The 26,083-nt window shown below is 51.6% G+C and overlaps 1 protein-coding gene across 1 annotated transcript in view; it reads left to right on the plus strand.

The window, feature by feature from the left end:
- The window catches only part of DYNC2I2 (dynein 2 intermediate chain 2), a 255,373-nt gene that overhangs the window by 80,788 nt on the left and 148,502 nt on the right, over positions 1 to 26,083 (plus strand). The window contains exon 4 of the mRNA XM_085614066.1: positions 23,053 to 23,210. Coding sequence (XP_085470192.1) covers positions 23,053 to 23,210 — 158 coding nt within the window. The remainder of the gene's footprint in view (positions 1 to 23,052; positions 23,211 to 26,083) is intronic.

Consider the following 26,083-nt stretch of genomic DNA (forward strand, 5'->3'; position numbering starts at 1 on the left):
TGCCTGGCGGAGGAGCGGGGAACCCCGGGGGTGGGGTTCTCGGGGGGCTACGCGGGGGCCCGGAGGGGAACTCCTTCTGTTTCCCTTGATTCCCCCCCCCCTCTCTGACGGGGAGGTCCTTGATGGCTGCGGGGGTAGTCTCCTACGGGGCTCCGGGGGACCCAGGTGTTAACCTAGCGATCTGCTTCGACGGCCAGCTTCCTCGGGTCTGCGAGCTTGCTGTCGAGCAGGTGCTGGCGTAGTTCTACAAAACAGTTTGTGGACAAGTGTTCCCAGGCAATGAGGTCGTTCAGTTCTTCGAAGGTGGTTACCTTGCTGCCCTTGATCCACCCTTCCAGCGCTCGGCTGTAAAAGTTTACGTATTCCACCCAGGTGGTGCCCGGGATCTTTCTGCAGTCCCGGAACCGCTGCCGATACATTTCGGGGGTGAGGCCGTATTTCGTGAGGAGGGCCTCCTTCAAGTGGCTGTAGGATGTTTGCACAGAGGCCGGTAGGTCGAGGAGGGTGTCCCGTCCTTCGCTCAGGAATCGCCCCCACAACCCGGCCCCCCAGTCCTTCTGTGGGAGGTCATGGCTACCTCGTAGGCTTTGAACCACTGCTGGATGTCATCGTTTCGATAGTACTCTTTGACCACATCCTTGGTGATATGGACTTTCGGCTCTCCCAGGGGGGCGGGTTCTTGGCCCCCCGGGGGTCGAGCTCCTTCGCTCCTTGCTCGGAAATCTATTTCTTTCAAGCTGCGCTCGTGCTCCAGCTGAAGTTTTTTTTCCTCGTGCTCCCGTTGCAACTTCTTTTCTTCTAGCTCTCCTTGTACTCGGAGTTGCTCTACCGCTAGCCTCTTTTCGGCTAGCCTTATCTCGCCTTCTATTTTCAGTTTGGCCATTTCTAGTTCATGACTTAGGGAAAGGGACCGGTCTGTGACGTCTTCCGGGGACCAGCCCCCATCCGCTGCGTTGCTTTGTGCCTGGGGGTTATTGCTTGTTCTGGGGAAGTTCCTGAGCTCGTCCGGCTGCTCTGTCCCCTCACCGACTTCGTCCAGTCGGGGAAGGGGGGCTCCGGACTCCACCCAGGCTTTCAGGGCTTGTTGCATGTCTTCCTTGGTGTTCAGACCAGTGGTAGCGATCTTCCGTTGTCTGCAAAATTGTTTCAGCTCCTTGTGTGTGTATTCTCCTAACCACTGTACACAAAACGTAGCACTCGCGTCGGTTTCAGTGGTGCTCATGGTGGTTTCTTCTGTCGTCTTTGTTCGGTAGTGCGTCAGCCGTTCACTGTACGATCTCTAGATTGTGGGCTCGGATCCCGTCGCTTGCCACCAATGTTAGAAGGGCCAGCCTCAGGGAAGGACAGATTATGTTCCTGACCACCCTGCGACCCACTTTTCCCGGGAGAGGTAGCCGAGCACTGGTAGGAGACCCCCTCCGGGTCGGGTCCCGTACCTAAGATGGTACACGCTGATTTAGCACCATGCAACACAGAGACACCACACCGTAAATTCTGAAGTACGTATTCTTTATCTAGAAATATCAGGACATTTATGATCCGCAGAGGCGTCTGTACAAATAGAGCAAGGGCTCACAAAGTCTCGGTTGGGGTAGGGGTAGCGGGACAGTCTTAGGATCTGGGTCGATGCAGGTGCGTATCCGGCGCACGGCTCTCGAGCCGGGGGATACGATGTGATCTTTGGGGTCCAGCCGGACCAGAATGTCTCTGGAGTGCGACCAAGTCTGCAGGGCTCGAGTTCTCAAGGTTGCAAGGGGAGCCGCGACCACGTCAGCAGGGCTCAGATGTTTTTAGGCAGAAGTCCGTCTCTGCCAGGTGGAGCCGCGACGCTGTCTGCAGGGCTCACCGAGGTTCCAAGAGTTCCGTCGGACCTTGGGAGGATGTTCATTCAGCCACGACCACGTCAGCAGGGCTCTCTTCGTTCCGGGATTCAACTGCCGAGAGTCCCAGAGCGCCCCTTGTTATAGGTCGACTCCTCTTTGATGTCCGGAGTCCTCACGGGCAGGGGTCTTAGCGCCTGGGGGTCGTTTGTTGGAGGTTCCAGCCACGCGGCCCTTTGATCCTTTCAAGGCGGGGTCGGGAGGGATCCCAGACACGCAGCAGGCGTGGAGCCAGCCCTCAGGGTGGCCGGAGGGGCGATCGAAACTATCTCTTGAGAGGAGGCCAGGTGTGAGTGAAACTACTCCTCCCTCTTCTGCTCACCAGGAGCTCTCTCTTTCCCCCCAGCCGGCATGGCGCGACTAGGCCTGGGTTGCGCTTGGGCCGAGGGCGGCCATCTGGGGTACGGGGTCTGGTCACTGGAGGCTGCGAGGCCGATGGAGGGGGGGTTTTGCCCGGTGTCGGGAAGATGGAGGGAAGGACGTGGGTAGCCCCGGGTTCTGTGGGGGGGACCAGGTGTGGACTGGGTCGGGTAGACTGCATTAATCCGGGCCGTGTGGGGTGTAGAGGTCAGTCGGGTGTCGCTACGGGTCTGGAGGGGCCACGCTATGAGGCCGGGTCCAACAGAAGTCCGGAGCACAGAATCCACCTTGTGCACAGCTTAGCCTAGCTTGTTTGCCACTCCAAATAAGCCTAAGTAAATGGGTTTGAATAGTGTGAAAAAGCTGCTTCGGTAATTTAACCGCTTAGCTGCGGTTCGAATTCCGCCACGGTGCGGCGGTTTTAATCAGTGGGCGGGGCCGCGTCGGCCATCGGACATGCGCAGCACTACAGAGGTAGAGCTCGCGACGGTCGTTGGCCGACAGGAATACTTAAGGAGTTAATCGGAATATTAGTAAAAAGATAGAGAAATCATGGTAACACGATCATTTTGATAATGGCGATCGGCCAGGGAAAGCGGCAGAGAGGACCATTTGTCTACTTACGATTCCAGTGCAGTGCAAGCTGTGCTGTAATTCTCCCTGATAACAGTCTCCGGGTCGCGATGCACCCATACTCCCAAGTATTTCACAGGGTCTGCTGACCAGATCAGCGGGAATTCCATCTGTGGAGGCGTAGTAATCGTTGTTAGGGGGACATTCACTGACTAACCCCACTTGATTAGAAGCCCCGAAAACAAGCCAAATCAGATATATTCCCGGAGAATCTGGGATAGATATTTATGTGGCTCTCGGATAAAAAGCACCAGATCATCAGCATATAAAGATATGCCGACTGGACGATGGTTGAAGTTGAGTGCTGACTCTCTCTGATGTTGCCGGATGACATATGCCAGAGGCTCAATTACAAGGGCAAATAAGAGCGGCGAGAGGGGACAGCCCTGACCGGTGCCCCTGTGAATGGAGAAAGGTTCAGAGGTGATGCCCCCCCACCCGGACCCTTGCCGACGGTCTAGTGTACAGGAGCTGCACCCATCTCAGAAAAATGGGCGGAAATCCCATTCGCCTTAAGATATAAAACATATAGCTCCATTCAATAGAAACGAACGCTTTAGCTGCATCTAACATTACTGCAGCTGCCGGGAGATCTGGTGTTAAAACATGATACATAGCAAAAAGCTTTCTCAAATTGTCGGGTGGCTAGTATTTTGGCTAATATTTTTGCATCTAAATTAATTAGCGAGAAAGGTCGATAGGAGTCACATTTGGATGGGGATTTATCCGTTTTCAATAATGTGATAATTAAGGCCTCCCGGGGAGATGATGGCAAGATTCCAGTTTCATGGGCTTCTGCATACACCTCTAACAGATAAGACGTTAAAAGATCGGTGTATTCCTTGTAGAATTCCGCCGTGAGTCCATCTGACCGGGGGCCTTTTTGTTTGGCAAAGATTGGATCACTGCCTTGATTTCTTCATCGCCAATTGGCTGACCGAGATATTCACGGTGACCGTTTGACAGCCAGGCGCAAGCAATATTGGAGAAATATGCATCAAGTACCTCTCATTCGCGCTCCCTCGCTAGGTATGTAGTTCTGAAAACTGGACCTAAATTGTTCAGCTATCTCCTGAGGCGTGTAGTGTTCACCCCGTGTACATCCACTATTTTTGTGATGGAACAATGTTCAGTTCTGAATTTGAGTTTGTTGGCCAGCTGGCATCCAGGTCGGCCCCCTTCGCCATATGTGCGCGCAACATGACGGCGTGATAGATAACGAGTTTCTGTTTCCACCATTGCGTTGTATTTCCTTATTTGTCCCTGAATACGCTCCAGTGTAATGGTGTAATGGTGTTTGGATCTAATGTGTAGTCTCGTTCAAGCCTGCTAATGTAGTTTCTATTTTGGAGAGTTGGCCTCGTATATCTCGCAATATACCTGCTGTGGTGCTTATACAGACCCCTCTTACAGTGACCTTAAAGGACTCCCATAAGGTGGCTGCACTGTCCACCGTCCCTACATTTAATTCAAAGAATTGTGCTATCGCCTGCCTTACGGTGTCATTGTAAATAGGGTCTAGTAGTGCTTCAGCTTAAAGCGCCAAGTGAACGGGCGGTGAATGGAGGTGGGTATACCAATACACAACTTCTCCGGGCTATGATCTGATAAGGTGCATGGGAGCAGAGCGATATCTTTGACCTAATTGTTGCAGTCTTCATTTAAAAGCCAATAATCCAATCTAGACCAAGTATTATGTGCAGGTGTAATGTGTGTGCCTGTCCTACATTTCGTAAACGGCAAGCATCGACCAACCCCATCTCCAGCTTGGTATCACGTATACAATGAGCGACTTTTATAGTACATGCTCCCTGTGGGTTCGATATGTCTTTGTTAGGGTCCAAGTGTGTATTGAAATCGCCCCCCCATAAAATGGCTGCATCTGGCCAGGTGCGCAACGATGCAAGCATTCGAAGAAAGACCTGTGGTTCATCTGAAACTGGGCCATAGATGTTAATCACTGTAATCATAGATTGCCCCAACTTCCCATGGACCATGGCGCATCGCCCTTCGTCATCAACGTATGTTTTGAGTGGTGTGTATTGCAGTCCTCTTTTAAACATAACAAAAACCCCGCTGGCGTATGCGGAGTATGAAGACGCCAGCTTGTACCCAGCCCACCTAGTTGCAATTCTAGTCTCTGAGGATTTGGTGAGATGTGTTTCCTGTAACAGGGATATCTGAACCGTGTGCCTATCGAGATAAGCCAACACTTGACAAATCTTTTTGGGGGTGTTGAGCCCCCTGAAATTCCACGTCAGACAGGTGTAATTATCGTACATAAAACTATAACATCAAAACTATGCATAAGCGAGTGTCGACTTAAGGCATGCATGACCATAAGATCAGTTGTATAAAGTAATGAGCATATAGATACAATCTTGTGTAGTGAATCCCTACTAAGAACAGCGATACCCCACAGCCCCATCCTGCACAAAATCTCCCATGTACCAAAACCATACATAAAAAGACAACAGAACCCCTTATAAAGGCTGCCTCTGCTTGAGTCATGAAAGGTACTGCCTCATCCCGTGCAATTGTACGATCACATCGAACCTAATTTAAATCACCAGTGCAAAACCCCCACCCACTTCAGCACCCTAACATTGCCAAAGCCATACCCAGTACCCACAAATGACCCCAACAAAAGAGAAAACAATAATACAGTGATGCGGGGTATACCCATTTAGGGGGCATCACGACACAACCACCCTCCCAGTAGGCAAGGGAGGTGGCCTCCGAGTGTCCAGATATAATACCCGAGCCATCATATCAGTCATTGAGGTAATGGCATGCATTCAGCGAGTCATTGTCGTGTGCATAACAATGATTGCATAGAACACAAGGACAACAATCAAAAAAGGATATAGGAGCTGCAGATTATCTCCGTGCCGCTGCCACAGAGCAAAAGCATTGAAGATGAACACAGCTGGGCGCGATCCAGAATCACAGGCGCATGAAAGAACGCCGAGGCGAACCCTTCGACAGCGCCGCGACAGTACAGTATCGTATGAGTGTAATAGCACGCCGTTCAGTCGTCAACGTCCGAGGTGGTGGGAGATGGCGCCTTTTTTTGCCGCAGAGTCTTGGCAAAGTCCAGGGCCCGTTTGGGATTAGTAAAGATCTTAGCCTTATCTTCGGATCCTATATGGAGACGCGCCGGGTAGAGCATAGCATAAGGAATCTTCTTAGCTAGCAGGATTTTCTTGGCCATCTGAAATTCCTTTCGCGCTGCTTGGACTGCTGCCGTAAAGTCAGGGTAGAATGATAGGGTATTACCCTGATAGATGACAGTGCCTTTTTGTCTGGAAGCTCGGTCTCTATAATTGAGCAAATGGGCAATGATAGGTCTGGGTGGCGCTCCTGGTGGTGGTCCTGCAGTCAGTGAGCGATGGGCCCTTTCCACGATGAACAAACTGGATAGTGTGTCGTTTCCACAGAGCTCTCGAAACAGATCTTCTACATACGTTTCCAGGCGCCCAACGTTGGTCGATTTGGGAAGTTCTAAAATTACGTACGTTGTTGCGCCATGAGCGCGCTTCGAGATCTTCATTCTTGGCCTGGATGACCGCCAGAAGTTGCTCCATATCAGACTTTTTCTTCTCGACTTTCTGTAGGTCTTCCTCTGCATTCGAAATGCGTTGCTCTGCTTCACCAATATGCACGCCTTCCTTATCGAGTTTAATTGAGATGCTATCAATTCGATCATTCAGAGCTTCCATGTTGTCGTTTATAGCTCGTAGACTCGTTTGTATAGCAGCAAGGGATTTCTCCAAAGTGGTCGGGCCGGTGGGGCGCTGTCTAATTCCGAGTCCGGGGCATGCTGGGGTTTGCCAGATTTGCGCAACTCAAACGTAAGTCGCGGTTGATGTTTGTCTGTTTTACCCATTGCAAATAACCGGACTGTGTGCAGCAGCACAAAAGAGAGAATGCTGAGGCAGAATAAGATGTGCGCTTCACTTGTGTCAACGTTGCCCAAGCTATCAGCGTAATATTATGCCAACGGGGCCCACAGGGATGAATGTGGCAGCGGAACGCGCCTCTGGCCACGCACAGTGCTAGAGCACCCGGGCCGGCTGGTATGCTGCAAGCTGCAAAGGTACAGGAGGTGTCCTCTTTGTAGGGATCGTAGTCTACCCCGCCTTCGCGAACATGCGTAGATTGAAGGTCCTCCGCCAGCCAATAGGTTCGGCACCAGCAGTACACCAGGCAATGTGAGCAGACAATCAGGCACAACCACTGTAGACTGAGGCAACACAGTGCAAAATGGGCGTCGGTCGTGGCATTCAAGGTAGAGTTTTCGTTACATTGGACGCAGGTCAGTAATCAGGCAGGAGTGTCTCAATCACCGCAACAGGAATGCCAGCATGTATCACAACAGGATTTACAATGCGCACATAACCTGGCCCCAAAAGTCTCAAGAACATCTATGTAGTGTCCCAGTTCTTCGTGCACATTCGACTCTAAGGGTGCGCCCTGTAGTAGTGTTAAGCAGCACCACCCCTCTGCCCAGGATCATCAATCCTCACCATCCGCTACAAGCTCCGGTTCTCTCGCCGTCGGCGTTCACTGCGCTATCCAGGGAGCCCCCGTAACATCAGCAAGCACAGTAGAGCATCTTGCAGGTCATGCGGTTCACCTCGCTGTCCCGAAGTCTCAGCACACCGACTTCCGACTCACGCCATTAGGCTCTCCAGCCGACAGGACATTAATGGTCTCCACTTTGGGGTCCCCACCTCAGGCAGCCGATCGATGAAGGAGACAACCGGGGGGAGTCCGGCCGTCGTAGCCGCCCCACGTCTCCTGGGCTCTGGCGCACTAGACTGTGGAGGCTGCCATATTGTCACAGACGCGGCATCGCTTCAGGTGCGATTCCTCTCGTCCTGCACCCTTTTTCGCGCTAAGATCGCCGCCGTGTGATCCCCTGCCGTCTGGACAGCAAGCGCCGTAGTGTAGCTAGGCGCTATGGCTACAGGAGTATAGGATCAATGCAGGATTGTCGGTGGCCGGCAGAGCCGTGATACTATGTGGCCATCTTGCCATGCGTCAGGCCACGCCCCAATACAACGCAATTCACTTATTGCTTCAAAACTGTTCATTTTCCACAACTTACTACGATGGCAATATGTTTTCTTTGGTACAAGAACATATGTGAATTGTGTACTATTTTGCAATTTATTGCCTATGCCTTTGTATTGTTTTCCAATATCGAAAATGCTAAAAAAAAACACATATTACAGACCTCCGGAAGAGGATCCATTGTTTCTCAGATCTCACCCTCCCCCGAACTCCGTGATCATCGCTGCTGACAAAAAGACCCATGCAGTGGCCTCCTTGTCAACAGTCCCACCTGATAAGGAGAGCAGAGCACAGGATGCTTGGGGGACAGAGGGCTGTGGCACGTCGGCTTCCATGCTTAAGGTCCCCAGCGCCTCGGCACTGTAAGGGCGCTACGATAGATCTTTGTGGGGCTCTCTTCAAAGATTTACAGAAAAGTTGCCTAGAGAAGACCGCAGAGATTTTGAAGAGATTCTGCAGAAAGGCAGCTTGGTGGCGAACCAAGTTATCAGCGCTGCTGCTGATGGAGCGACGCTGTCTGCACACTCCTACGCACATGAAATCTGTGCCAGAAGATCATCATGGCTCCGACTGACTCGCTAAAACCAGAAGTGCAATCTCTCATTCTTAATCTTCCCTTTTCAGAATCATCCTTGTTCGGCACTCACACAAATGAGATGTTGAGGATGAAGACAGAGCTTGAAACCCTAAAGGCGGTAGGCCTGAAAAAGAAAAGAATTCAGGCAACGTTACAGACCTTACGATGGCGACCCTTCCATCAGAGGGTTCAAACCCCTCACTGGCAGAGGCAGCAACATCAAAGCCAATCCAAGTCTCATTACCAAGGCCGTCGTATACCTAGAGGAGGAGGAACTCCTTGCCAATCTACAGCCTCAGCAAAGACACCATCAAAGCAATGAGTGCCTGCTTCCCCCGTCGCCCACTCCAGTGGGGGGGGGGGAGGGGGGAGAGGTATCGCCAAGCATCTAGAAGAGTGGCGTGGTATCACAAAAGACCAGTGGGTGCTAACTACGCTGCAGAATGGTTATTCTCCCACCGTTTTCAGCATCGGCCTCCCACGCTCCCTCCAGTAAAGGCAGCGTCCCACCAAATGAAAATGCTGCAGCAGGAAGTATCCACCCTCCTGCGAAAATCAGCCATCGAGGAGGTTCCTGTATCGCAACGAGGTCGAGGGGTATACTCAAGATACTTCCTAGTGAGGAATCAAGGTCGGAAATCCGAATACAGACCGATTCTAGATCTTCAGACCCTCAACAAATCCATCAAAAGAGAAACGTTTCGCATGTTGGCTCTCCATCAAATATATCCACATTTGCAGCAGGGAGATTGGATGTGTTCGCTGGATCTGCAAGATGCATACTTTCATGTTCCGATCAGCCCTCATCACAGAAAATTCCTGCTTTTTCTAGTGGGATCAACCCATTACCAGTTCAAGGTTCTGTCCTTCAGGTTGAAGTCAGCCACTCGAGTGTTTACAAAGTGCATGGCAGTAGTGGCAGCCGCTCTACGGCGCAGAGGCATCTTTGTGTACCCCTATCTCGATGACTGGCTTCTGAAGGGTCCTTCCCCCCCAGAGCGTGAAGAATCATTTTTAACAGTGTCTGTGCCTTTGCCACCAAGTGGGTCTCCACGTCAATTTAGAAAAATCCACTCATCAACCCACGCAAAGAATTCATTATCTGGGTGCAACAATAGACTCCGCAATAGGAAAAGTGTTTCCTTCGGAGGAGAGACTGTCATCTATCATACTGAAGGGCAAGCAGATTCTACATAACAATCTACCTTCTGTACGTCAGGTTGTCTCTCTCCTAGGGTCGATGGCATCCTGCATAATTCTTGTCCCCAACGCCAGGCTGAGAATGCGTCCTTTGCATCAGGATCTGGAGGACAAGTGGGATCAACGAACAGATCAGTGGGACGACAGGATACAACTATCAAAAGCAGTCAGAGTATCCATTCCTTGGTGGATGTGACCGGAAAATCTACTGGTAGGAGTTCCTTTCCATCAGACTCCACCCTCTCAATCGCTGATCATGGTTGCCTCCCTCCAGGGTTGGGGAGCTCACATGGGGTCTCTCTGGACTCAAGGTCGATGGTCAACAAAAGAGCGGTTGTACCACATCAACAGGCTGTAACTGAGAGCGGTTCATCTAGCCCTCAAGGCTTTCCTTCCCTCGATTCAGACCAACTCCATTCTAGTACAGACGGACAATACAACCACCATGTACTATTTGAACAAACGGGGGTACTCAAATGAGAACACTGTCAGTGGAGGCCCAAGCTCTCTGGCATTGGCTCCTTGCGAGGAATCTATCAATAACTGCAATACACCTACTGGGAGAGCAACATTCACAGGCAGACTCTCTCAGTCATCACTTCGAGGACCAGCAGGACTGGGTTCTAAACGACGAAGTTGTAGAAAGCATTTTCCAAGAATGGGGTCGTCAAAGCATTGACCTGTTCGCAGACGACACAAACAAAAAATGCCGAGACTTCGCATCGAGATACCACCGACCAGGGTCGAAAGGGAATCCCCTTTTGATCAGCTGGTCAGGGGCATTTGTTTACGCCTTTCCTCCTCTTCCACTCATACCGAAGGTCGTAACCAAGCTCTCCCACTCTGAAACGAGGATGATTCTGATTGCCCCGGACTGGCCGAGCCAGTGGTGGTACCCGGACCTTTTACACCTGTCAGAATGTCCACACAGGAGGCTGCGGTGCAGACGGGCCCTGCTGTCCAAGATGAACGGGAGCATTCATCACCCCAACCTTCCATCACTGAACTTGGCAGCATGGCTCCTGAGGTCCTCCAGTATGGTCAATTAGGCCTTCCACAAGACTGCATGACCATCGTAAAAGAGGCTAGAAGACCCTCTACAAGAAACTCATATGCTTGTAAATGGAAACCCTTTTATTTATGGTGTGTACAAAACAATTGTGATCCTACCAAGGGGCAGGAGGAAGTGGTGTTGCCCTACCTGCTTCATTTAGCTAAGGCAGGCTTAAAATTCTCTTCCATTAAGGTACACCTTGCTGCCATTACGGCATATAGGCGTTCCCCTTCTCAGCCTTCCTTTTTTCAACTTCGGGTAGTAAAGGACTTCTTGCAAGGCTTAAAGAAGGGCTATCCTCCGGTTCGGCCTCCTTCTCCCTGGGAACTGAACTTCATGTTATCTAAATTGATGGGTCCCCCTTTTGAGCCTATCCACAAAGCAACCTTACAACACCTTAAGTGGAAAGTAGCTTTCCAAGTGGCGATTACTTTATCTCGCAGGGTGAGCGAGATACAAGCTCTCTCCTCAAAAGAACCATACACAGTGTTCCATCTCAATAGAGTTGTCTTTTGAACCCACCCCTCCTTCCTTCCGAAGGTGGTGTCGGACTTCCATGTAAACCAAACTATTTCACTTCCGAGCCTTTTTCCTAATCCCTCTACTCCAGCTGAGAGGGCACTCCACTCCTTAGATCTTAAAAGGGTTCTAAAGATCTACTTGGTAAGGTCAAAATCAGTGAGAAAATCTTATCAATTATTCATTCATTATGGTTCAATCAGAACAGATTTTCCAGCTTCCAAATGTTCCTTCTCCAGGTGGATAGTTTCATGCATCAAAATGGCTTATCGGCTAGCGCAAAAGCCGCTTCGGTCTAGACCCAAGGCTCATTCTACAAGAGGAAAAGCTGCTACAGCTGCTTTCCTCAACAATGTACCGATTTCTGAGATCTGTAAAGCAGCCACTTAGAGATCTATACATACTTTTACAAGACACTATTGTCTTGATTCGGATACCAGAACAGACACCCAAGTAGGCCAGGCCTCCTTGAGGAATCTGTTTTAACACTGATTAATACTGTTTATTTGTTGGGTTACTCCTTCTCATTTGCCTGCAGGCGTTGGATGGGCTTGCTATTCTATTCAGTGCTTATGACTAGTGAAGAGGATCCCCAGGAAGAGAAGGATAAGTTACTTACCTGTAATCCTAGTTCTCTTCCAGGGGTATCCTCATCAAAGTCATAAGCAACCCACCCACCTCCCCCGGGCAAGTGAGACTGCGGTATTGTTAAGCTATATCTTTGTGCCCTGACCTTCGGGTCTTCGCAAAGAACAACTGACCTAACTGTCACCCCTGAGGCATGATGGGAAGCTAGGGGTCATGGCTGCCTTAAAGGCACGGTGCCAGTTTTTGTGTGCATTTGCTTTCATTTTCTTTGCTATTGGTTTCAAATGCAGCCTGCAGACGAACAATGATTGCTCTTTTGCAGTTTTTCTTTCATGACTCTGCTCATAAAAGGAGTTCAAGTGATACTTGCCTTCCTGTGGTCTATATGTATATATAAGTAATATGTGATTGCAAAAGATGTTATTTATTGCATTGTTTAGCCTTCTCTATGGGGGCTGCATGTGTGTGTGTGTACCTTTCTCGATCACTACGTGGAACCTAGAAAACCAATTTAGAAATGTTGTGAAGGATCTGCGTAGGTTGTGCGACGGGTGCGTATTTTCTGAGATGTGCGCGATCGCTATGCGACCGGTGCGCGACTCCAGCTCCCGCGCATTCGCGACACATGCGCATTACTGTACGCTAAGCTCGCGCGCTTCCGCGTGACGTCATATACTTGTTGGTGGTCGGTGCGCGACTCCCGCAAAAAAATTTTAGGACTAAAATTATATATATATGTCTTTAATATAATATTAGGGCAAGACATTATCTAAGCTATTCATAAAAAATATATTTCTTTACTTATAATAAACTTGTATTACTTTTAAATGCAATTTCGCAAAGTCGCATTTGGTGCGTGCTGCCTGTGCGCAGGGTGCGCGGACCCCATGTGACCTGAAAAAAAAAAAGATTTGATTGGTTCATAACATTTCCCATTCTAACTATTGAAGGACCCCACCCATTTCCATCATTCTTCTTTGGAGAGTGATCTCTGAGCTTGGAAGAACCTATTCCCATTACTTTTTTTTGGGGTGTTTTTTTAGAATAAAACCAACATCATGGCTTCAGGTCAACAGCCACAGGACCAGGAGGAGCATTCTTCAGAGGAAGAATTTTTACCAGAAGCTCCACGCCCACAAAGGCCAGTATCGGTGGTGTGGAAGTTTTTCACCTTTCCGGAGGGGCAGAAGAAAGTGAACGCCACCAAGGTAACCTGCAAGATCTGTTAGCGTGTCTTGTCCCGAGGTAGTGCTGAGAAAAAATACTCTTGCGGTCCTGCCTCGATGTATAAGCACCTGAAGACACTGCATCCAGTGAATCTGGCTCGGGAGGAGTGCAGGAGAGCACAACAGAACCCTCCACCTGCAGTGCCTGGTACCTCTGGCAGTTCTACATCACCATCACCACCGGACATACGTCCCGAATTTGCTCTACTGAAGCAGCACTGCGTAAAGTGCAACAAACTAATATCCTATGGAGAGCAGTCTGTGGAAGCAGTGTGTGAGGCGCAACAAACTCATCCTTGTTAGACTTTGGCTTTATTTTTTGTTGGGAAAGGCTGTTAATTCCTGAAGTGTCCTGTTTTTTTCGTTCTTTTTTCATTTTTTTTGTTGAAAAACACCAAAAAAATAACAAAAAATAGTTCATAAAAATACAAAAAAAATATAAAAGAAAAAAAAAAAGAAAGAAAGTTCTTCTCATAACTAACTTCTCTGGTTAAAGAAAGAACTGTATTTGTATGTTAATGTGTGAAAGTTTGTTTCAATGTATGTGTATAGCTTAATTGACTGAAAGAATGCATTAGTAGTGTATGGTGAATGTATAACTGCAGAACTATAAGTGTGTTGGTTAGTTAGGGGCTGCATGCATAGTGGATAGGCGTTTGAAGCAGTCCATGTGCTAAGGCCTGGCTCACTGCATGAGTACTTGGGTACTGACTGAATGATTAGAGTACTGCAAGGAGAGTGCCTGGGTGAATTTATAAGTGTTTGGGTTTTGGCGCAGTGAATGGATTAGTACATGATACTGAATGGGTCACTAGAGGAGTGCAAGGGGAGTGACAGGGTGATTGCTGGAAGTGTATGGATTCTAACTGGGGAATTGAAGGTGTGAAAGTCAAGTGTGTAGGTGGTTAGAGGAATGCATGCATAGTGGATAGGGGTTTGAAGCAGTCCATGTGCTAAGGCCTGGGTCACTGGATGAGTACTTGGATACTGACTGAATGATTAGAGTACTGCAAGGAGAGTGCCTGGGTAAATTTATAAGTGTTTGGACTTTGGCGCAGTGAATGGATTAGTACATGGTGCTGAATGGGTCACTAGAGGACTGCAAGGGGAGTGAGTCCTAGAGCCAGTGCTATGCTAAAAGACACTTAGAATACAGTTAAAACACCTACATACACTAGGGAACACTATGCGTTGGGGTAGCCCTGTGATTAACATGACCTCCTCTGTAAGCCCCTAGTACATAATAGGGTAGGGGGATTAAAACTACCTCTTAAAACGCACCAAAGGGCACGTTTGCACACTGGTGAAGGGAGAGGGGGGCTAAGCTGACGTGTGCAAACACCCCCTGTGGCCGTTTTAATTCGGGGGATAAAGTCCCCTTGAATCCTGAGTGTCCCTTGGGTCCAACTAGCCCACCAGGTATCTCCAGTTAGCGCCACAGAGCTGCGTTGCAGAGGGGTGTCAAAAGGGGCACGGCCTGGGCCACCTCTCTGAAACACAGCGCAGTGGTGCTTACTGGAAGCACCTGGTGGGCTAGTTGGCCCCCTGGGGCTCTCAGGATTGAAGGGGAATTATTTCCCCAACTTAAAATGCGGCACAAGACGTGTTTTCACACGTCACCTCAGGCCCCATCCCCTCCCTTCACCACTGTGTAAACGCGCCCTGTGGCCGTTTTAAGTTGGGAGATTAAGTCCCCTTGAATCTTGAGGGTCCCTAGGGTCAAACTAGCCCACTAGGTACCTCCAGTAAGCACCGTTGCAGAGAGGTGTAAAAAGGGGCACGGCCTGCACCACCTCTCTGCAACGCAGCGCAGTGTCACTTACTGGAAGCACCCGGTGGGCTAGTTGGCCCACAGGGGCCCTCAGGATTGAAGGGGAATGAATTCCCCAACTTACAACTCGCCAGGGGGCGCATTTGCACAATGGTGAAGGCAGGGGGCGGGGCCTGAAGGAACATGTGTGCAAACACGCCCTGTGGCGCATTTTAAGTTGGGGAATTCATTACTCTTCAATCCTGAGTGTCCCTGGGGGCCAACCAGCCCACCAGGTACCTCCAGTATGCGCCAGGGAGCTGCGTTGCAACGCAGTTCCGTGGCGCTTATTGGAGGTACCTGGTGGGCTAGTTGGCCCCCAGGGGACCTCAGGATTGAAGAGGAATTAATTCCCCAACTTAGAACGCGCCACAGGGCGTGTTTGCACACATGTCACCTCAGGCCCCGCCCCCTCCCTTCACCACTGTGCAAACGCACCCCGTGGTGCGTTTTAAGTTGGGGAATTAATTCCTCTTCAATCATGAGGGTCCCTGGGGGCCAACTATCCCACCATGTACCTCCAGTAAGCACCACAGAGCTGCGTTGCAGAGAGGTGTAAAAAGGGGCGTGGCCTCAGACCACTTCTCTGCATCTTAGCCCTGTAGCACTAACTGGAGGTACCTGGTGGGCTAGTTAGCCCCCAGGGACCCTCAGGATTGTAGGGGAAAAAATTCCTCATCTCAAAACGCGCCAAAGGGCGCGTTTGCATAGTGTTGGTGGGAGGGGGCGGGGCCTCCAGTGCGATGCCGGCTTTTTTTATTTTTTAGAAGGGGGGGCTTAGTGGCCCCTCTTCCTTTACTGTTTTTTGGGCTCTGGGGACCCCATCCCCCAGAGCCTGACCCCTAATTTTTTTTTCTTATTTAAAATCGGGAAGGGGCCGCGTGTGCCCCCCTCCCGAGGCCATTTTCGGCCCTGAGGACCCCATCCCCCGGGGCATGGCCACTTTATTTTTATTATTTTTACCAAGGAGGGGGGGCTGCGTGGCCCCCATCCCCGGGGCTCTACCTCGTTTTTTTTTTTCTTTTTTGGGGGAGGGGGGCCGCGTGGCTTCCCTCCCGGGCCACTTATGGCCTTGGGGACCCCATCCCCCGGGGCCTGACCTCTCGTTGGGGACCGTGGCGGGTCCCCAATCCCCCCACGGTCCCGCCGGCTCCCCGCTTCCAGCGGGAGCCGGCATTGCTTTTCCACATGGGGGGCAGCTAACATGCAGCTCCCCATGTGGAAAAGCAATCTGCTTTGCTTCATTGAAGCGAGAGCAGGTTTCCCTGCTCTCGCTTAAATAAAGCAAAGCAGTTTGCAATGACTGGGAGGGAGCCGCGAGGCTCCCACCCTGTCATTGCAAACAGCAGTGTCCTGGGGGTGGGCACCCCGGGACACTGCAGGAGGCGGTCCTGGGGGGGTGGCGGTCCCCAGGGCCATCAAGGGCTCCAGGAGGAAGGCCGCTCGGCCCCCCTCCCAACATTTTCAAAGTCCTGCGAGGTGGCGGTACCTGGGGCGTGTGGGGGGACTCAAACGCCCCCCCCACCATAATTCAGTAAATAATTCAGTAAAGCCCCGGGGGGTGGCGGTCCCCGGGGCTGGATGGCCCCTCTGGGCCCCCCATTACATTAAACCCATTGCCCCTGGGACTTGGCCCCCCCGGTGGCTAATTAGCAACGAAGTGCGGGAGCCCGCGCTTTGTTTTTTTTCCCCGCGGCCGGATCCGCGCACCCTGCGTGGATTTAATTTTTTGGGGGGGCCTTGGGGTCCTTTTTCACTGATTTCTTGTGCCTCAGTTCTAGCGAGGCACAAGATGGCTGCCAACACTTCCTGGTTTGGAGTGTTGACAGCCAATTAGCATAAAGCTCGTGCTCGGGAGGATCCGCGGCCCTAGATATAAATGTGTTTTTACTTTTGAATTTCTCGGCAACTACTGAACGGATTTACACCATTTAAAAAAAGGGTTCTTTCTGAACCAAGAACTACCTTTTTGCCAAATTTGGTGTCATTCCGTTCAGCAGTTCGGGCTGTAGCCGTGTCTAAAGTTTCCTATGGGAAATTGCATGGGGGAAACACATTTTGGGACCCCCCCTTTTTTTTCTCGGCCCCCGCTTGCTGAATCACCCCGAAACTTTCAAGATAGAAGCGTACCGGAGTGGTCAACGAGTTTTGAAAATTTCGCGAAGATTCGTCAACCAGCACCAAAGTTATTGGGAATAGAATGTTGCGAATTTCCTATGGAAAATAGGTCCTAACTATAACTATCTACTGGCGAATGCCAGTAGATAATATATATATATCTCCATATATAATTTGTTAATATTTCCGGGGTCCCCGCACATGGGCGGGAATATTCAGTGCTTATGACTTTGATGAGGATACCCCTGTAAGAGAACTAGGATTACAGGTAAGTAACTTATCCTTGCCTGCATTGCTCCCTTTGATAGGATGGAGCGAGCCTCTCCTAAAATGCTTTGTTCAGAGGAGATGTACCTCCATTCCTGTGTGCCCCTACACCTGATATACGCTTTTGTCTCCATTGCTTCATCTGATAGGGTGGAGGGAGCCTTTCCTAAAGTGCTTTGTTCAGGGGAGATGTACCTCCTCGCCTGTGTGCCCCTACACTCGATATATGCCTTTCAATCAGTCAATCAGGGGTTTGTAAGTGCACTATTCACCCGTTAGGGTCTCAAGGCGCTGAAGGGGGGGGGGGGTGAGTGACACTCAGTTGGGGTCATCTGAAGAGCCAGGTCTTGAGGTCTTTCCTGAACTGGAGCAGTGAAAGGGCTTTGCCAGAGTTGGAGGGGTAGGTCGTTCCAGGTCTTGGCTGAGAGGTAGGAGAAGGACCTTTCTCCCGCTCTAGTCCTGTAGAAGCGTGGGACAGTGGCCAGGGAGAGGTCGGCTGAACTGAGGTTTCTCTTGGTGGCGTGGAAGGAGAGACAGTTGTTGAGGTGTTGTGGAGGGCCTTGTATGCATGCGTGAGCAGCTTGAATGTTGTTCGTTAAAAAAAATAATAATAATTTTAAGATGTTTTTATTGGTTTGAAATAGAAAGACATGTACATCACATATCGGTTAATTGCAAGCATTTCACCACATTCATATATTCAAAGGAGTCTACAATGAATCAGCCCTTTGCTCCTGTCTCATCTCTATTATTCCGACTCATTTCCATATCCGTAGTGGGCGTTGTCCACAGCTCCCCACGATACATATTCCATGTGCCCCATTTTTAATCCCACTTCTTAGGACAACCCCTGGATTTTACCACTTCTTTTTCCGCTATCATACATTTGTCTGATTCCTGCGCCCAGCTTTTCGGCGATGGCTCCTCCCCGACTCCCCACATCATAGCAATTGCCCATTTTACTAATGTGTATCCTAGTGTGGTCATTTGTTGTTCCACCTCCGTTAGGTCCGTAGCCTCCCATATATTAAGAAGCCCTAATTGTGGCGTAAGGCTAATCTCTTTACTTAGTGCCCTCTGCATGTGTCTTGTAGCTTTCTCCCATAGAATTTGTATGCGGGACATGCCCAAAAAATGTGGTAAAAGGTTGCCTCTTCACAGCATCGGCGGAGACATCTTGTGTCTGGTCTGTTCCCTATTTTTCCTACCGTGACCCCAGATAGGTATGTTCTGTGGAGGATTTTTATTGAATCAAGCGGAGCCTTAGAGGAATGGCTGCTTCTCTCGGTGACATTAGTGCTGTTTGCCATCATCTTCGATTTGCCCGATATCGTCTTCCCACCTCTCTCAAAGAGTGTGAAATGGATCCGGCAAGTTATTGCATCATTTCCTATATGTCAACAATACAGCTTTCTCTGACATAGGTTCTAAGAGCAATCGATCCTCTAGAGAGGAGGACTCCGGTATACTTCCTGGGTCTGAAATAGCTGCTTTAAGGGCATGGCGGATCTGTAAATAATGAAAATTTTCCCCCTGAGCGAATTCATACTGTTCCCTTAGTTCCGTGAATGTTAATATTTTCACTTTTTTCACTAGGTGGCCTATTGTCGAGATGCCTATGGTATCCCACCTATCAAATCCCGGTTGGTGACATAGTGATCCCAGCTGTTGGGTGGACCATAGTGGAGTGGCTTGAGTCAGTTGGTCCGACCATCCTAGACGTCTATTAGCTTGGCGCCATATCTCTACTGTGTGGGCGGTTGGGCCGGACTTTCAAGTAGAGGGCTCCTAGGTAGCCTTCCCTGCCCATTTGATATTTATCCAACAGATATGCTGGGTCCATCGGTGAGCGGTATAGCCAATGATTCACCACTATTAATTGTGAGGCCCCATAATATAGTCGCATATCGGGGAGTGCGATACCCCCATCGTACCAACCCTTGGTCAATTTATGCAATGCTATACGGGGCGCTCTCCCATCCCAAAGCAGAGTTCTGTAAACTCCCAGGTATCGAAATCCTACGGTCGCTATTTCCACCTCACTCCCTGTAGGGACTTTTGGTATCCAACCCTAAATTGCAAAAATCACCGATTTAGTCCAGTTTATCGAAAAGCCAGAGTATTTTGCAAAGTTTGTAAAAATATTTAGGATTCTGTGCACTGATTTATAAGGGGACGCTAGATACAGCAGGATATCCTGTCTTCTTATCCTTCTGCCCACTTCAACCCTTTAACCTGTGGATTCCTCCTCACCCATGAGGCCAGTGGTTCTAACATTACTGAGAAAATCCGGGGAGACAGGGGGCATCCCTGTCTGGTGCCTCTCTTCAAGGAGAATGTTCTGGACAGATGGTTGTTGACCCTGATCTGGCCCTTTAAGTTGGTATAGAGCAACTTGACCCAGTTCATCAATTTCGGTCCAAACCTAAGGCGCCGAAGCACCTCAAAGAGATACGGCCATTCTATGGAGTCAAACGGCATTTTGGTGTCTAATGTTAATACCACTGCATCTTCTTCTTTGAATGTTATTCTTGTTTTGACGGGAAGCCAGCGGAGATCGCGGAGGTGTTTGGGTGTGTGGTTGTGCCGGAAGATGTTGAAGATTAGTCTGTCTGCGGCGTTCTGGACAGTCTGGAGCTTGCAGAGGAGAATTTTGTTGATTCCAGCGTAGAGGACGTTGCCGTAGTCCAGTTTGCTGGTGATGAGGCCGTGTGTGACCGTTTTTCATTTGAATGTTTTATGAAGTATGCAGAGGGTGTTGAAGTGGGCTGAGGAGATAGCATTTATCTGGGGGTTCATCATGAGCGATACGCGATTCCAATACGTGCATGGTCTGTAGGGGTGGGTGGGTTTCTGAGGACGGGGGCCACCAGGTGTCGTCCCAAGCTGAGGGGGTGGAGCTGAGGATGAGGACTTCTGTTTTCCCTGAGTTGAGTTTCAGGCAGCTGTTCTTCATCCAGGTTGAGAGGGCTTTCATCCCTTCTTGGAAGTTGTGCCTGGTGATGTTGGGTTCCTTGGTGAGGGAGAGGATGAGCTGGGTGTCATTGGCGTAAGGGACGATGTTGAGCCCGTGGTTTCTGATGATGGCTGCGGGGGGGATTATGTAGATGTTGAAGATGGTGGGGCTGAGGTAGGATCCCTGGGGTATGCCGCATATGGTCTCTGTCGGTTCTGAGAAGTAGGGCGGGAGTCTGACTCTGTGTTCTGCTTCTGAGGAATGAGCATATCCAGACTAGGGCCTTTCCTCAGATGCCCGCGTCGTGGATTCTGGTGGCTAGTGTGCAGTGGGAGACTGTGTTGAAGGCTGCTGATAGATCTAGGAGGATGAGGGCTGCCATTTGGGCCTGGTCAATGAGGGCGCGTATGCCGTTAGTGGCGGTGAGGAGTGTGATCTCAGTGCTGTGGTTGCTGTGGAATCCGGATTGGGAGATGTCTAGGACGTTGTTGTCTTCGATGAAGTGTGCTAGCGGGATGCTGACGGCCTTTTTGATGACCTTGGCTGCGAATGGAAGCAGAGAGATGGGCCTGAAGTTCTTGAGGTCCGCTGGGTCTACAGATGGTTTCTTCAAGTGTAGGTGGACTTTGCCGTGCTTCGTCATCGGGGAATGTGGTGGTCTTGAGGGAGTAGTTGATTATTCAACGTAGCTCAAGTGCAATGGTTGTAGCTGCCCTGTGGAAGATGTGGGGCAGACAGGGGTCTGAGGATGCTCCAGAGTGGGTGCTCTTCATGGTCTTTAAGGTGCCTTCCATCGTGAGCGGGGTCCAAGTGAATAGAGTCTGTTTGATGGCTTTGCTGGGGGTGGGAGTTGAGGCAGTGCAGAGGTCTTGATTGTCGAAGTTGTCGTAAAGCGTCTTGATCTTGAGGTGAAGAAAGGAAGCTGAGTCTGTTGCAGAGGTCTTGGGAGGGTGGGACATCTGTTTTGCTGTCGGGTTTGGCAAATTCCTGTATGATGGAGAAGAGATCCTTGGAGTTGTGGGCATTGTGAAGGATTCTGTCGTTGAGGAAGTTCTTCTTTGTGGATTTGATGAGTTGGTTGTGTGTTGTGGTGGCTGTTCTTTAGGCGGTGCGTGTTTCAGGGGTTTTGCTGTTTCTCATGTCTTTTCAAGTCGCGGCTGGAGTGCTTGGATTTTTGGAGTGCCGTGGTGAACCTGCTTGCTTTCTTGTTGTGTCGTCCTGTAGCTTTCTGGAGGGGGGTGAGTGTGTTGGTACAGTTGTTGAACCATTGGTGGAGGTTGCTTGCCGCGGTGTTGGCGTCTGGCCTCGTTGGGAATGGAGCGCTGGTTAGGTGTTCTCCCGTGACTTTGTTCCATCTTCTGTGCGGGAGGCAGCGAGCGTTCTTGTGTGCAGTGGGTTGTCTAAAGGAGAAGTGGATGCAGTGGTGGTTCATCCAGGGCTGTTCCGAGGTGTGGCTAAAGAAGACGCGGTTTCCTCCCTCGAAGACTGGGTTGAGTGTGTGTCCTGCTGTGTGAGTGGGGGTGGAGAAGAGTTGCTTTAGTCTTATTTTGGTGAGGTTCTCTAGGAGGGCGGTGGTGTTGGGGTCATCGTGGGTGTCCAAGTGGAAGTTCAGATCTCCGAGTAGTATGTAGTCGTTTGCCGGTGAGGGCATGGGGTGTGATGAGGTCGGCGATAATGTTGATGAAAGGAGCACGGGGGCCATGCGGTCTGTAGACGAGTGTTCCGGGGAGAATCATTTTGGGGTTGGTCTGGATCTGAAAGTGGAGATGTTACATGGGGGGCGACGCGTCATCCGGGTCGGTGGTTGTCACGCGGAGGAAGCTTTTGTGGATAACGGTGATGCCTCTTCCTGGGCAGGTGGGGCGGTCTTTTCTCAGGATCTTTTATCTGTTGGGGATGGCTGTTGCGATGTCAGGTGCGGTGTTGGCGTTGGTCTAGGTCTCTGTGAGGAAGGCGACGTGGGATGTGTTCGTGTTGAGGAGGTCCCAGATTTCTATGGCGTGTCTGTGCAGGGAGCGCATGTTGAGGAGGATGCAGTTCAGTGGTTTGTGTGCTCTGGCATCCAGTGGGCTGGGGGCTACTGCTAGGGTCCGAAGGTGGGTGAAGGTGCAGCGGCAGTGTCAGCAGGAGATCGGGCCTTGGGCGCTGCTCGGCGTCGAGAGCTGGCAGTTGTTGCTACGTCCGGGGTTGAGGGCGTAGAGGGTGCTGTGGTTGTATTGGCAGTAGGTCGGGGGGCCAGGGTCCCTGGCGCTGGTCGTGGTCTGATCACGGACGGGGCAGACAACTTTGCCTTTGGTGCGCCAGTGGCGCAGCCACCGCCATTAGGTAGGAGTCGGGGGAGGGCAGTCAGCAGGGAGACGGGAGTGACACGCAGGGGGTGGAGGGAACATGGGTGTGCGGGAGAGAAGGGCAAAAAAAGAATCAGAATAGAGAGAGCAAAAACAGAAGGAGCAAAAACAGAGCGAACAGAGACAGAAAGAGCAAAAAGAGAAAGACCTGCACAGAGGACACAGAACAGAGCGGGACAGCAGAAGAGCAGAGTGCTCTTCCCCAGGACCACCAGGGATGAGGTGCGGGCAGGTGCCAGCTGGTGGAAGAGGGCCTCGAATACCTACCTGGCACGGAAGCTCTGGGCTCAGGGCAGTCCCGCAACGGTGGAGCTGCGCGGGGGGGGGTGCAGTGACACTGACCAGGAAGATCTGCTTTGTTCCATCTGATAGATCTGTGGTAGATCATTGTGTTCTTTGAGTAACCGCTCTTACTTGGCTACCTCTCTTTTACGCAGGTTGGATGATGGGGACTGGAGCACTGAAAAATCCTTTGTTTGTACCTGGAACCTGGACCGTAGGGGGTTAAATCCGAAACATCCTGATGTGGTTCTGGATGTTGCTAGCTCTGTCCTGTGTTTGGCTTTTCACCCCATGCAGCCGTCGCTGATAGCAGGTGTGTATATGGCTTTCTCTGCTGGTACTATGGTACTTCATTTGTGTGTGTGTGCGCGCGTGTACCTCCAGGGTCATCAATGCATTGGTCCTGTGAAGGGGTGTGTGTGCGTGCACACTGCCTCCAGGGTCTTTAGTGCTGGGAAGAGGTGCATGTGTGTGTATGCGCCTGCCTCCAGGGTCTTCAGTGCATCAATGCTGAGAAGGGGTGCACGTGTGCGAGCCCGCCTCCAGAGATTTCAGCGCTTCTGTACTGAGAAGGGGTGTGTGTGTGTGTGTGCGCCAGCCTCCAGAGTCTTCAGCACATTGGTGCCATGAAGGGGTGCATGTGTGTGTGCTGCCTTCAGGGTCTTCGGTGCTGAGGAGGGGTGCACGTGTGTGCGCTGCCTTCAGGGTCTTCAGTGCTGAGGAGGGGTGCATGTGTGTGCGCTGCCTTCAGGGTCTTCAGTGCTGAGGAGGGGTGCACGTGTGTGTGCTGCCTTCAGGGTCTTCAGTGCTGAGGAGGGGTGCACGTGTGTGCGCTGCCTTCAGGGTCTTCAGTGCTGAGGAGGGGTGCACGTGTGTGCGCTGCCTTCAGGGTCTTCAGTGCTGAGAAGGGGTGCACGTGTGTGCGCTGCCTTCAGGGTCTTCAGTGCTGAGGAGGGGTGCACGTGTGTGCGCTGCCTTCAGGGTCTTCAGTGCTGAGAAGGGGCGCACGTGTGTGCGCTGCCTTCAGGGTCTTCAGTGCTGAGGAGGGGTGCACGTGTGTGCGCTGCCTTCAGGGTCTTCAGTGCTGAGGAGGGGTGCACGTGTGTGCGCTGCCTTCAGGGTCTTCAGTGCTGAGAAGGGGTGCACGTGTGTGTGCTGCCTTCAGGGTCTTCAGTGCTGAGAAGGGGTGCATGCGTGTGCGCTGCCTTCAGGGTCTTCAGTGCTGAGAAGGGGTGCATGTGTGTGCGCTGCCTTCAGGGTCTTCAGTGCTGAGGAGGGGTGCACGTGTGTGCGCTGCCTTCAGGGTCTTCAGTGCTGAGGAGGGGTGCATGTGTGTGCGCTGCCTTCAGGGTCTTCAGTGCTGAGAAGGGGTGCACGTGTGTGCACTGCCTTCAGGGTCTTCAGTGCTGAGAAGGGGTGCATGTGTGTGCGCTGCCTTCAGGGTCTTCAGTGCTGAGGAGGGGTGCACGTGTGTGCGCTGCCTTCAGGGTCTTCAGTGCTGAGGAGGGGTGCATGTGTGTGCGCTGCCTTCAGGGTCTTCGGTGCTGAGAAGGGGTGCATGCGTGTGCGCTGCCTTCAGGGTCTTCAGTGCTGAGGAGGGGTGCATGTGTGTGCTGCCTTCAGGGTCTTCAGTGCGCAGGAGGGGTGCATGTGTGTGCGCTGCCTTCAGGGTCTTCAGTGCTGAGAAGGGGTGCATGTGTGTGTGGTGCCTTCAGTTCTGAGAAGGGGTGCACGTGTGTGCGCTGCATTCAGGGTCTTCAGTGCTGAGGAGGGGTGCATGTGTGTGCGCTGCCTTCAGGGTCTTCAGTGCTGAGAAGGGGTGCACGTGTGTGCGCTGCCTTCAGGGTCTTCAGTGCTGAGGAGGGGTGCACGTGTGTGCGCTGCCTTCAGGGTCTTCAGTGCTGAGAAGGGGTGCATGTGTGTGCGCTGCCTTCAGGGTCTTCAGTGCTGAGAAGGGGTGCATGCGTGTGCGCTGCCTTCAGGGTCTTCAGTGCTGAGAAGGGGTGCATGTGTGTGCGCTGCCTTCAGGGTCTTCAGTGCTGAGAAGGGGTGCACGTGTGTGCGCTGCCTTCAGGGTCTTCGGTGCTGAGGAGCAGTGCACGTGTGTGTGCTGCCTTCAGGGTCTTCAGTGCTGAGAAGGGGTGCATGTGTGTGCGCTGCCTTCAGGGTCTTCAGTGCTGAGAAGGGGTGCATGTGTGTGCGTTGCCTTCAGGGTCTTCAGTGCTGAGAAGGGGTGCACGTGTGTGCGCTGCCTTCAGGGTCTTCAGTGCTGAGAAGGGGTGCATGCGTGTGCGCTGCCTTCAGGGTCTTCAGTGCTGAGAAGGGGTGCATGTGTGTGCGCTGCCTTCAGGGTCTTCAGTGCTGAGAAGGGGTGCATGCGTGTGCGCTGCCTTCAGGGTCTTCAGTGCTGAGAAGGGGTGCATGTGTGTGCGCTGCCTTCAGGGTCTTCAGTGCTGAGAAGGGGTGCACGTGTGTGCGCTGCCTTCAGGGTCTTCAGTGCTGAGGAGGGGTGCACGTGTGTGCGCTGCCTTCAGGGTCTTCAGTGCTGAGGAGAGGTGCACGTGTGTGCGCTGCCTTCAGGGTCTTCAGTGCTGAGAAGGGGTGCACGTGTGTGTGCTGCCTTCAGGGTCTTCAGTGCTGAGGAGGGGTGCACATGTGTGCGCTGCCTTCAGGGTCTTCAGTGCTGAGGAGGGGTGCACGTGTGTGCGCTGCCTTCAGGGTCTTCAGTGCTGAGGAGGGGTGCACGTGTGTGCGCTGCCTTCAGGGTCTTCAGTGCTGAGAAGGGGCGCACGTGTGTGCGCTGCCTTCAGGGTCTTCAGTGCTGAGGAGGGGTGCACGTGTGTGCGCTGCCTTCAGGGTCTTCAGTGCTGAGGAGGGGTGCACGTGTGTGCGCTGCCTTCAGGGTCTTCAGTGCTGAGAAGGGGTGCACGTGTGTGTGCTGCCTTCAGGGTCTTCAGTGCTGAGAAGGGGTGCATGCGTGTGCGCTGCCTTCAGGGTCTTCAGTGCTGAGAAGGGGTGCATGTGTGTGCGCTGCCTTCAGGGTCTTCAGTGCTGAGGAGGGGTGCACGTGTGTGCGCTGCCTTCAGGGTCTTCAGTGCTGAGGAGGGGTGCATGTGTGTGCGCTGCCTTCAGGGTCTTCAGTGCTGAGAAGGGGTGCACGTGTGTGCACTGCCTTCAGGGTCTTCA

Source organism: Triturus cristatus, chromosome 1_2 (genome assembly GCF_964204655.1).
Source record: "Triturus cristatus chromosome 1_2, aTriCri1.1, whole genome shotgun sequence".
In the NCBI taxonomy this organism is placed as follows: domain Eukaryota; kingdom Metazoa; phylum Chordata; class Amphibia; order Caudata; family Salamandridae; genus Triturus; species Triturus cristatus.